Below are 11908 nucleotides of genomic sequence, written 5' to 3' on the forward strand. Positions count from 1 at the left end.
ATTCGTGTCCCTTAGTTCCTCGTTTCTTGTCCTGTTTGATGATTCATATCTTTCTTACGATTCATTCTCATTGCGTTTATAACATCTTCTTGACACTTCACAGTGCACGAAAAAATAGACATGTAACTTGTTTTCAGATTTTCGTTAAGCCCTTGTTTGCCCCCCTTTTTAAGATTCATTTTCAACCACACTTTGGAATTCACAACTTTTATCACTTTTTCAAATGCACGTTTCATTAACTTTTATTAAAATCTACTAAAAATATAATTTTCAGCAAACCAAACTCGGGTTAAATCCTTTTTTTGGGATCTTGGACTTCACTTATTCCAATTTATCTGTTATTTCTATTATAAGAATGTTTATTTGATTATGTTCAAAAAGGAAAGAAGAACTCACAAATATGCTGTCATGGTTAACAACAATTAATGAAGGCTTGTGTTACAGTGTTAGGAAATGAATCCGATTGCAAAATGTTTAATGCAAGGTGACATTACTCTTGCTAATTTGAATTGAAGAATGATAGATAAAATAGGCGTTTTCTAGCATCAAATCTATATTTAGCACATTCATATGGATAGCAATTCTAACTCCTATCAGCAGCGTTTGGGAATTTTCCACAATGGGGCGAACGCCTGATGGAGCAATGCCACGTGGAGGTAGAAGCCCATGGTTGTGAATTTCATTGATATCGTCACTATCATCAATACTGATATCTAAGAACTTGGTTATAAATACCTTTATAAAAGGAATAGACGAGTCTGTCATTAGGTATTTGACCAAATAAGATGGGATAAGGCTAAGCGGAGGAAAATTCATCTCAAATTTCCAAACTTACTCTTATGTTTTATTTGAATACCAAAATTTAAGACCAAAATGCTTGGTTTTCATAACAATATTGCTAGTGAGTTGAACCAATTTTTCGTATTACTTCAACCTTCTTTAAGATGTATAGAACTGATTTATTATAGGAAATGCAGATAGTAGCAGGAGAAGGTATATAACCGAAGAAATAGAAAAACTCGGAAAGGGGAATATTTCTGCTCAGATTTTTACGTTTCATGAGTTGAGTGTTGCTACACAAGGCTTCAACACCGAGACTTTGATAGGTGAAGGCGGTTTTGGGAGGGTGTACAAGGGTCATATCGAAAGCAAAAATATAGTAATTCGGCCATCCTTGCCATTTATTACTTTCATTCTCATCGTCTTCTAAACTTAACACAGTTGCATAATAAAATGCTCCATTTTTAACATTTCTTTTCCATTTCTCTCGTGTTGACATTTAACAGGATGTTGCAGTCAAGCAACTTGACAGAAATGGGTTCCAAGGAAATCGTGAATTCCTCGTGGAAGTTCTGATTTTGAGTCTTCTTCACCACCCTAACCTTGTAAATTTAGTAGGCTATTGTTCAGATGGTGACCAGAGAATACTAGTTTACGAGTACATGGCCAATGGTTCACTCGAGGATCATCTCCTAAGTATGTCCGACAACTTTTCCGATGCTATCTCGACTCATCAAAGACTTGTCTGTTCATTTTACATGTAAAAATGCTGATTAGCCCATCTTTTCTTTCCAGATATAGGTCCGGACAAAAAGCCGCTTGATTGGAACACGAGGATAAAAGTTGCAGCAGGAGCAGCAAAAGGACTTGAATATTTGCACGAGACAGCTAATCCTCCAGTGATTTACAGAGATTTTAAAGCATCCAATATACTTTTAGACGAGAGCTTTAACCCGAGACTTTCTGATTTTGGCCTTGCCAAGTTAGGTCCTACTGGTGACAAAACACATGTTTCTACCCGGGTGATGGGAACCTATGGTTATTGTGCACCCGAGTATGCATCCACAGGTAAGTTGACTACAAAGTCAGATGTGTACAGCTTTGGGGTCGTGTTTTTGGAGTTAATCACAGGTCGGAGAGTCATTGACAATTCAAGACCGAGTGAAGAGAAAAACTTAATTACTTGGGTACGTTAGAAAATCTCAAGACTTCTCAATAACAACTCGAAAATGTCGGTGTTAAAAATATTCCTGAGAGATTAATGTTTCTATATACCGTAAATGGCAGGCACAACCTTTGTTCAAAGACAAGAAAAAGTTCCATTTGATGGCGGATCCATTGCTCGAGGGTAACTACCCAGAAAAGGCACTCTCTCAAGCTCTTGTGGTTGCGGCTATGTGTCTCCAAGAAGAAGCTTCTACAAGGCCTTTGATCGGCGACATTGTAACTGCTTTAGACTATCTATCTGTAGGCAAGAGCCAAGCTGAAAAATGAAGAAGAAGAAGCACAAGAATCATCTGCAAAAAATACTGGAAATAATACACCAGATGATTATTAGAAAGACATGAAAATTGTATAAATGAAATCATCTGATTCTGTTGTTGGATATCCAACCCGATTTCAATGAACACAAGACCAGTTTATTGAAAAGTTTATAGAATATTTTGTAAAGTTTTTTGTTTTGTATATATTATAGTGCATATTAAGGAGTATCGGATAAGATTTTGGAGTAGAATATGGCATTTCTTTGTCATTATCAAGCCGTAATTCCTACTTGCGAGAGTAATAATTAACAAAAGTGGAAACCTATGTGTAAGGTGGATCACACCCTATAGTTCGGGTAAGTTGATTGGTCTAGAGAGTGTGAAGTAGATTGTGTTAGTATAGGAATAATATGGACCATAGATTAAATTCAATGGTTAGATTTAATCTTGTGGTCAATTATCATATACCATTGTTATCACTTTCTATTTGACCATAGTACAATATTTGAATTTTGAATTCAAATGGATTGACTCTATAATTACAAGACTTTTCAATTCTCTTCTTTTTAGATTTGGCATAACATTGGAGAGAGAAAAAAAATGAGAGATAACCAAGTGGGAACATTCTATATCTCCAGCGAAATTCTTGGTAGCTTTCGGTGGATATTTTCTTGGTATATCCATTGTCATTTCCGTGAACGATGGTGTATGATCTGGTGTGACACAAATCTGAGCTTAACATCATAGGAGACTCTATTGGTGGTGTTGAAGAAGTTTTTGGTCGTTTGGTTGGTTTTTACGCTTAGAGAGTTTATATTTTCCGCATTGTAGTTGTAATAGTCTTTTGTATACTACACTTTAAACTCTACACTATGCAAGTTATACGACTTTATTGCTAAAGAAGAGCCAAGAGGTACAAAATAATTTCACGCTTTCGACCACAAAAACTGTGCTTCTTAACTCCTTCATTCTGAGTTAATTAGTGGATGCTGACCTGATATCAATTGTAAATTCATCCTTTATACCATCCAAATCCTGTGAGTTCGTCAATGATCTTTTTTCAGATAATATGTTGAACAAATATATTCCACGTACAAATGAATTTTCTACAAGAACATTGTGTTTACAAGCACCATTGGTCTAAGAGGTACTGCAATTAATTCTTTATTTATTTATTTGTTTGTTTATTTACATAGGAGGGTAAATTCATTATTCACAAGGCTTTATGGAGAAAAAGAAAAAGAAAAGGTTTATTCCGTATAATTTGGCAGATGTAGGAGGGTTTTGCACCAACTATCCCTAAAACCAAGTTATAAAATTAGTCCAAATGATGAAATGGTCCATATTTCTGTTAAGATAACATGTGCAAGACAATGTTAGAGGGCTAAATGTGTTGAAGACCCATTCGTAAAAGACGAAGATACCATAAATTGTAATTTTTCCTTGATGAAACTGGCTTTTTGTTGAATAGATTTGGAGTGCCCCATGTGAGGGAGAAACAATGGTGAAAAAAAATTTATTTGTCAGTTGCCAACAAAATAAATAAATCGAACTTCTTGAGCCCTAAACCCTAAATCGTAAACAATGTTCAAACTAGGGATGTTCGTGAAAAAATATCAAATCTAGGATATGATTGCAGCCTTAATAAGAGAAGTAGTTTCTTTCATAAGTCTGTGTGCTGTTAACACTGATTGTGGCGGCAGGTACTCTGGTGTCGTTAGCTCTTCATCCATAATCTGAAATCCAATAGTGAGTATACTTTCCCTATCAGTTCTTCCAGGGAGGACTGCAAATCCTGAGCCTAATATTGAAACATTATCTGAATTTTTGCCTTCCATAATATGGTCCATTGCAGAGATGTCAATTGGCGCGTATACTACATAGTAGCCTGTTGAATCGTAGAAACTTTCGTGCAAGTATGCAACTGCATTTCTGTTTTCAGTTGGCTGCAAAAATTGAGCATTTCTTTACGAATGTATATGTGATTCAGAGTATTTTGCAAATATGTTACGACTTACCTCCACTAGAGCCACTGATATGCAATCTGTTGAGTTGCGAGCAGAAGAAATGCATGTAATGTCTCGAATTGTCAAGCCATAGGAAAGTATATCCCACTAGTACATAAAAATGTACTAATCATTAATCAATCTGCTTAATTCTGTACTCATTTATCTAAATTATTCATAAGCCTAATGCTAAATATGTACCTTGTTTCGATTTTGCTCACAGCGAAAAAAGTGGAACACGTCACTCTGTCGAACTTGGAGATGTAACGAAGTTGCAATGGTTACTGAGACGCCACAAGGTACACCTGGCTTATCAATGTTAAGGCTTGTTTTGATTAGGGTGTCTTGTGCACCTTCTATAGGTACTTGTCTCCATTTATTTTCTTGGTTTGAGCAAATATTGGCATTAAAGCTTCTAACCATTCTTTCTGCCAAATTCAATAGACTGTTCCCTGATGTTCCAAGCCCTGGCTAGTGAAAATACACAAACAAATACTGCGCTAACTTAGGCTGTAAAAAGAGAGAGAAAAAGAAGCAAAATAAGGGACATACAGATTCTCGAGAACAAAGGATAAAATCAGTACCTTTGTTATGGATTAATAATGTTGCATTTCTGTCACATTGCCTCTCTAATGATGAAATCCAGCGCTTTGCGCCGAATGCAAAGACGGGTTTAACAAACATATCATGAACCAGATTATTACATACTGCATTGTGTTCCACCCAAGTAACCTAGGGAGTTTAGGATCAACACAAACATTAGTTAGAGGAAAAAATTTGTTTGTTTGTCCCTGTCAATATTTGAAAAGGATTTTCATTAATTACCATGGACAATCCTTCTTGAAATGCTTGAATTAAACAGCCTGATGGCCTTCTTTGACATTTTACTGCTGGGTTTGGAAAAATATTCTCCAAAGAAACATCGGCTACTATCCAAGTGTCAAAATCCAGCTGCCTACAGCACCTTGCAAAATACATCTCTCGACTCGGAACAAGTGGAGAAGGAAAATGAAACTCTGCCACCATCTGACAATGGTTCTCTCTTAGCATATTGAAAACAAAAATGTGTAAGACATATTCGGTACGCTCGACTAGACACAAGGCTAGATTGAAGACCTTTGTCTTCCTTGATGTCTTGTCCAACGTATCAAATATGTCTGTATTATATTAGCACCAGAATCTCCGAATTTTGATCCAAACGTTTGAATACCACTTGTAGAACTCCATCAGGGTCTTCCTGCTGTCCTTTCAATATAACTCCAAGATTTTGGGCCTTCGATACTATATTGGAGAAAATTCTCGACCACTCATTCTGATATAAAAGAAAAGAAAGATATGTATACATTGTCAAAGGTAAAATCCCACATCACTTAAAACCTTAAACGAGCAATTTTATTCCAATATTAGTGTTCTCGAACAAGGGACCATCTTGCAGAGCGTATCCTATCCTTTTATATACAGGAAAAAAAAAAAGAAAAGAAAAGAAAGAAAACTCACCACATCCATGAACATATTCACAAGACCAACTGGATTGCTGGAAACAACCCCAATTGCCCTGGATGCTTCAGATTCACAGGGCTGTGTGGATCCACTTTCAGTTTGAATAATTTCTACATTTTCATTGAAGTTTGGAAGCTCTTCAGGCCCTCCACCCATTGTAATCACTCTGATTATCTCCTCCAAAGTTGGATCGAGCGATGAAAATCTTCGGTTGTACTCGGTGAAATTCAGAACCTCGAGACTCCTGTCTAGATCAAAAACCCATAAGGGTTCTCGTTCTTGCGCCATTTTCTTTAGCTCTTCACTTGCTGCCAAAGATTGACAGATTATTTTTTCCTTGTGTGTCTCAGCACAAACTGAGACCGACATAAGGAGATCACTCGCACGTTGGATAGTATTTATATTGCCATTTTGAAGTAAAACATCCATTCTAGCTAAGGAGAAATTGGAAGATTCGAGGGTATTAAGACTACGAACTGCTTAAAATTCGCAAACAACGTACTCAAAATTTATTCATTGCAAATTAATCATCTGCAAAAACAGTAAAAAGAATGATAATTAATCTTAAAGAAATGAAAGAGAGAAGTTATACATTAATAAACTAACTAATTAAAGATCAATTGGCCACAGAAGCTGATCGATAACAAAATTTATTACCCAATTTCCTCGAACTGAAAACTACGGACACTAATTGATTTTCCGGGAAAAATTCAGATGAATTTTAACTTTAAAATTCAGGGATATTTTCATGCTTTCAAATCCTAGAGCTTTTTTCATATAAAACCTGTTTACGTAGACATGCATTAACCCTAAAAAGTGAGAATTGAACACCAAAAGAAAACTTATCGAACTTTGATTTTCAAGATCTGGGCATTTCTGAAACTGATCCAGCGTCACTTTAGACATTATCAGAACTCGGAAAAGAGTATATTAACTAAAAGAAAAAAAAAAATAATAAGTTGCAGGCGTGGATGCATTTCGAGGTCGAAACGGCGTCTGTGTAGGTACTTTCAGTTTGAACTAGCTACCTGCCTAATCTTACGTTCTGAATTTCATAATTATATGCAGCCTTTAATTCTGAATAATTACAATATCATATGTATTTTTGTTTAATTATTGTAACTATACTAGTTCTTTATTTATTTATTATCATTATTTAACTTGTTGGAGAAAATTGTATGTATAACATGTTCAGCCGTAAACTCCTCGAGCTGCTGTCACCATTTCTAGGATCGACCGATGCTCTAAGAATAGGCGAAAAATTAAATAAATCATGTCACTTGACAAACCAAAGCCCCTAATTCTTCTGATTTTACCAACATCCTTCTATGACAAGCCGAACTTGGATAAATTAATTTGGTATGGCTGGAAGTGCTATATATAATGAGTAATGACTTCGAGCTTAAAATTTTGGAAAATTCTTAAGTTGCAAAACTAAAATCTGAAATCTGAAAAAGCCGTGTTGTCTTTTCCAAAAATTTCAACTTCTCGTTACATAAAATCTAATTTACTCTTGTAGTTATATCGAATTGGACATAGATACTTGCGAAAATTAGTAATAGACGAATTCGCTATCATCTATCTCTATTCCTTAATATTCATAATCTTTTTTTTATTTTTATCTTTGAATTTTTTTCTAAAATAATACTAAATAGGACACAATGGCGATACTCGCCCTGCCAACCTTCGAATCTGGGGCTTGTGGATCTTGGTTGATTGGATTTTTTGCCATCCCTATTTTAACAGCAAGAAAATCATTCCATGAGGTCATCTCCATTTGATTACTCATCACATTTACTTAACACTCATGTGTTTTTTTTTTTTTCCTTATTTCTTTTTTTCTATGGGGGATGAGGGGTGCATTGAGTTAATATTCTAAGATGTGAATAATTTATAGTCACTCAATTTTAAACTTAATAAAAAAATAATATTCAATATTTTTTCTTTGAATTCATTGAATTAATCAAATACGGAACTACAAATTGACGAAAGATATTGAAATAAAGTATCCAACTTATAAGCACAAATTAAAAAGTAGCCTCACCATACACACTTTTAGGCCTGTTTGTGCCCCCATTAATTTCAAAAAGTATATTATGAAATATTGATTGTTGTTGAAATGTGTGGTTAAAAACAAAGGAAATTTTTTTAATTTATGTGTAATATTATTTTAATGAAGAATGTTTGATTGAAAATGATTACGGTAGAAAAAATAATGTAGTAGAATGATTGACAAACACAGACTTAACAGTTTCTTTATACTATTAAGTCCATATTTTATCCCAATTTTTAACTTTTTTTTAAACCTCATTTTCATCCATACATTTTATGAAACAAATTTTATCCATTATTCAATCACACATCTCATCATGTTCTCTCTCTCTCTCTCTCTCTCTCTCTCTCTCTCTCTCTCATCAAAATCTACTAATAATATTACTTTTAGCCAAACTAAATAGAACGAGACCCTTAGTTAAGATGCAGTACAGATTTTGAAAAGCGAAAAATGTTTGGCCGTCGGAAATGAAATTCAAGGATTGATTTCTTCAAAATTGAATCTGGTCTGACACCTGCTCTGACACCTTATTAAGATTTGGGGTTCATCTTAATAAGGTCAACATTTTTAAGAGGAGTTGTCCAAAATCTATTTAAATTGGTCAATATTTCGATATTTAACCGATATGAGATTTATTCCCTTATGCCTCCGGAAGATGGCGGTTCTTTTTTGAGCAGACCAATTTTGAAATCTGTGTGCTCATTTTTAAAACTTAATTGGATCGAATAGTTTGTTGGAGCTTATTGAGCTCTAATACCATGTGAAGATTTGTGGTCCATCTTAATAAGGTCAACCTTGTTAAGAGGAGTAGTTCAAGATCTTTTTAAGTTGGTCAATATTTCAGTATTTAACTGATGTGAGATTTTTATCCCTTAATAAACCCAAGCCCCTAATTCTTCTGATTTTACTAAAATCCTTCGATGACAAGCCTAACTCGGATAAATTAATTTGGTTTGGCTGGAAGTGCTATATATAATATAAGTAATGACTTCGAGCTTAAATTTTTGGGAAATCCCTAATTTGCAAAACTTAAATATGAAATCTGAAAAAGTTAGGTTGTCTTTTTCAAAAATTTCAACTTCTCGTTACATAAAATCTTATTTACTCTTGTAGTTATATCGAGTTGAACATAGATACTTACGACAATTAGTAATAGAAAAATTTGCTATCATGTATCTCTATTCCTTAATATTTATAATTTTTTTTTTATGTTTATCTTTGAATTTTTTCTAAAATAATACTAAATAGGACACAATGGGTCGATACTCGCCCTGCCAACCTTCGAATCTGGGGATTGTGGATCTTGGTTGATTGGATTTTTTGCCATCCCTATTTTAACGGCAGGAAAATTATTCCATGAGGTCATTTCTATTTGATCACTCATCACATTTACTTAACACTCATGGTTTTTTGTTTTTTGTTTTTTTTGTTTTTTTTGATATCCAGGTATCTCAACTTACACCAGACTAAATTTATAGTCACCAATGTTAAATTCACTAAAAATAATGTTCAATATTTTTACTTTGAATTCATTGAGTTAATCAAATAAGGAACTACAAATTGATGAAAGATATTTAAATAAGAATTAATCCATCTGTACCAAATGTCTTACCTAATTTTTTATCAAATTGACAAATGGCGCCCCTTGTTGGAGGAGCGCCTATCCACTCCAATAAGGACGCGACACTTGTCAATTCGATCATCCATTTGGTAAATGATTTGATACATATAGTATCTCCCTTTAAATAAAGTATCCAACTTATAAGCACAAATTACACACTCTTTACAGTTTCTTTGTACTCTTAAGTCCATGTTTTATCCCAATTTTTAATTTTTTTTTAAAAAAAATTCATTTTCATCCATACATTTTATGAAATAAATTTTATCCATTATTCAATCACACATTTCATCATGTTCTCTCTCTCACTTTTTAATCAAATTCTACTAATAATCTTATTTTTATCCAAACTAAACAGAAGCTAAAATCTCGAAATAACTTTGATAACTCTTTCGCAGCTATTTTTATTCCCTGAACCTTCAATTTGCACCACCATAGTGTACAAAACCAGCCCTATGCTATATATGCCTTCAGTTGATTTGATGTGAAATTGAACATCGATTTTAACACATTATGGGGATCGATTTTAACAATATATTATTATGTAGAAAAATCCAGCTATATTCATTTTATCCTATCCGGTATGCAAAATCACATCATATCCCCAATGCAAATTAAACATCAAGTTAATCATAGCCGCCCATGTTTATCAATAATTGAAGCCTGAAATTGCCAATTTTTTAATAAGAGAAAGAACAGTCCACAATTAAGAGCAGACCTTTGAACAGTATATCACAATAATTAATTTACCTAAATTCTGGAGAAAAAACATAAAAAAAAAAAAAAAAAAAAAACTGCTGACTCTTTGAGATCCATCACGTCAGACTTGATAGATAGTCACTTTCTCCATGTTTATTCTTGTTTAAGCTTTTATTAAGTAATAATTAATTAGGTCAATTGCCGGCTAATTAATTTGTCTCACAGAATTATTTACAAGAGAAAATGTATTTACAAATTTAGACTATACAATGATGCATTCGATAAAGTCGAAGATATCAATGAACATGTTGACCTCAAATAAATAGAGACTAATGAATTCTTAGTTACCTCCTCACCTCACCACCTCTTTAGGCATTTTTTCCGCCATCGATGCTCTTATATTGAAGTTTTCTAGTGGTGATCGGCGTGCAAGTAAAGTTCAACGAGATGGAGAGCAATAATTTGACTATTTCTAATACTTGCTTTCCTTGTACATTTCTCAAACCTATAGTTTTTTTGTCTTTTAGCATTACTTGGATGTGTTACATTTCTATTAACGAACATAAAATAAATTACAATTTCTAGATAGTTCTAAGACAAATAGCTGCTACCCGTTGAGTTGATCGATACTGTTGACACATAAAAATTCAGCCCAAATCGAACAGCCCAGAGAGTAAAGCCCAATTGAAGGATCCCCAAATCAGATAGCCCAAAGAACGAAATCCAATTGAACGAGTCAAGGTGAATGCCCAAATAAGGGGCCCAATAGTGTGATAACGCCATCGTCCAAGTTTGCAAGTCGCTCAGAGTCTGAACGAATAGAATGGCAGACGGTCGTCCAGAGTCTCGCCCAAATCTTCAAGTCGCCCAAGGTATCAACAAACATAACGCATTATGATGCAGTTATTGAGGCAATTGCTAAAGTGACTTTATCACGTTCCACGACTCAAGGGGTTGAATCGAAAGTGGTTGAACGATGCAAGATAATGACAACAGTTAAAAAGACAGTTTCATGATAAAATGGCCACTACAAAGAAAGTGGGTAGTTATAGGGCGATCAAGCAGTTTCTTTTAGAGCAGTTAATCACAAAGGGATCGCCTATGAAGCATAAAAGGGAGAAAGAACTTAGAAGAAAAAGACCGAATCCAAAACTCTCGAACAGAGAATATGTAATTTTCATTCCTTTAGCTTTTAGACTTAAACATTTCCTTTTCTGTAACTCGTGTGCTTGCGCCCCTTGGAGGCACGTTGTTTTCCGTTTCCAATTGTAAAGTTCATCGCCAATAAAAAGAACACCCCTTTTTGGGACTTTGTCTCAAGAGGTTTCATCCCTTACACAATCGTCTGATCCTCTTTAATTGTTAGCGAATTAACACGCGCGAAACAATTTGGCACGCCCAGTGGGACAGTGGTGTTAGGTGTTGAAAGTGCAAAAGGAGAAACAGTATGCCTCAGAGATCCGACAAGGAAGGAGCAAGTCAGGGAGGAATCCAGTCTGTAATCGAGCGATATGAGGAGCAACATGCCTCTCCACGAACAGATGGACAAAATCAGAGCAGTAACAGTCGTTACGAACCAATGACGGAGCTGAGTCCTCGAACCATGCGTGCATTGCTTGGAGAACTCACGCAAGATGTCGTTGAACAGGTAAATCTTCGAAGTATTCATAACATCGAAAGATTTACACAAAGTGGTAATGCACACTATGACAATATGGCCAAACAACTAAAGACGTTGAATGAAACAATGAACAAGTTAGTGGGCCAA

General features: G+C 34.7%; 2 protein-coding genes across 2 annotated transcripts; one reads left to right on the forward strand and one right to left on the reverse strand.

Moving 5' to 3' along the window:
- Positions 1-873: 873 nt before the first annotated feature.
- LOC111378749 (probable serine/threonine-protein kinase PBL23) lies at positions 874-2513 on the forward strand. Its single transcript, XM_023001987.1, has 5 exons — positions 874-901; positions 969-1159; positions 1287-1476; positions 1576-1967; positions 2068-2513. Exons 1-5 carry the CDS (start codon positions 874-876, stop codon positions 2272-2274), a joined length of 1008 nt encoding a protein of 335 aa, XP_022857755.1. The 3' UTR covers positions 2275-2513.
- A 1298-nt stretch (positions 2514-3811) lies between these two features.
- LOC111378753 (homeobox-leucine zipper protein PROTODERMAL FACTOR 2-like) lies at positions 3812-6295 on the reverse strand. Its single transcript, XM_023001990.1, has 7 exons — positions 5768-6295; positions 5481-5582; positions 5096-5296; positions 4855-5002; positions 4472-4737; positions 4283-4378; positions 3812-4210 (listed from the first exon to the last, which is right to left on the reverse strand). The coding sequence occupies exons 1-7, from the start codon at positions 6197-6199 to the stop codon at positions 3887-3889; spliced, it is 1569 nt and encodes a 522-aa protein (XP_022857758.1). The 5' UTR covers positions 6200-6295; the 3' UTR covers positions 3812-3886.
- Positions 6296-11908: the final 5613 nt, after the last annotated feature.

The sequence above is a fragment of the Olea europaea genome, unplaced genomic scaffold (assembly GCF_002742605.1).
Source record: "Olea europaea var. sylvestris unplaced genomic scaffold, O_europaea_v1 scaffold1867, whole genome shotgun sequence".
Lineage (NCBI taxonomy): Eukaryota > Viridiplantae > Streptophyta > Magnoliopsida > Lamiales > Oleaceae > Olea > Olea europaea.

Excerpts from the sequence above, each read along its gene's own strand:
- LOC111378749 (XM_023001987.1), top strand. The coding sequence starts at position 874 with ATGCTTGGTTTTCATAACAATATTGCTA. Across the intron at positions 1,160-1,286 it reads ATATCGAAAGCAAAAATATA|GATGTTGCAGTCAAGCAACT; the intron begins GTAATTCGGCCA and ends GACATTTAACAG. Across the intron at positions 1,477-1,575 it reads ACTCGAGGATCATCTCCTAA|ATATAGGTCCGGACAAAAAG; the intron begins GTATGTCCGACA and ends TTTTCTTTCCAG.
- LOC111378753 (XM_023001990.1), bottom strand. The coding sequence starts at position 6,199 with ATGGATGTTTTACTTCAAAATGGCAATATAAATACTATCCAACGTGCG. Across the intron at positions 4,738-4,854 it reads ATTATTAATCCATAACAAAG|GGCTTGGAACATCAGGGAAC; the intron begins GTACTGATTTTA and ends TTCACTAGCCAG. Across the intron at positions 4,379-4,471 it reads GTGAGCAAAATCGAAACAAG|TGGGATATACTTTCCTATGG; the intron begins GTACATATTTAG and ends TTTATGTACTAG.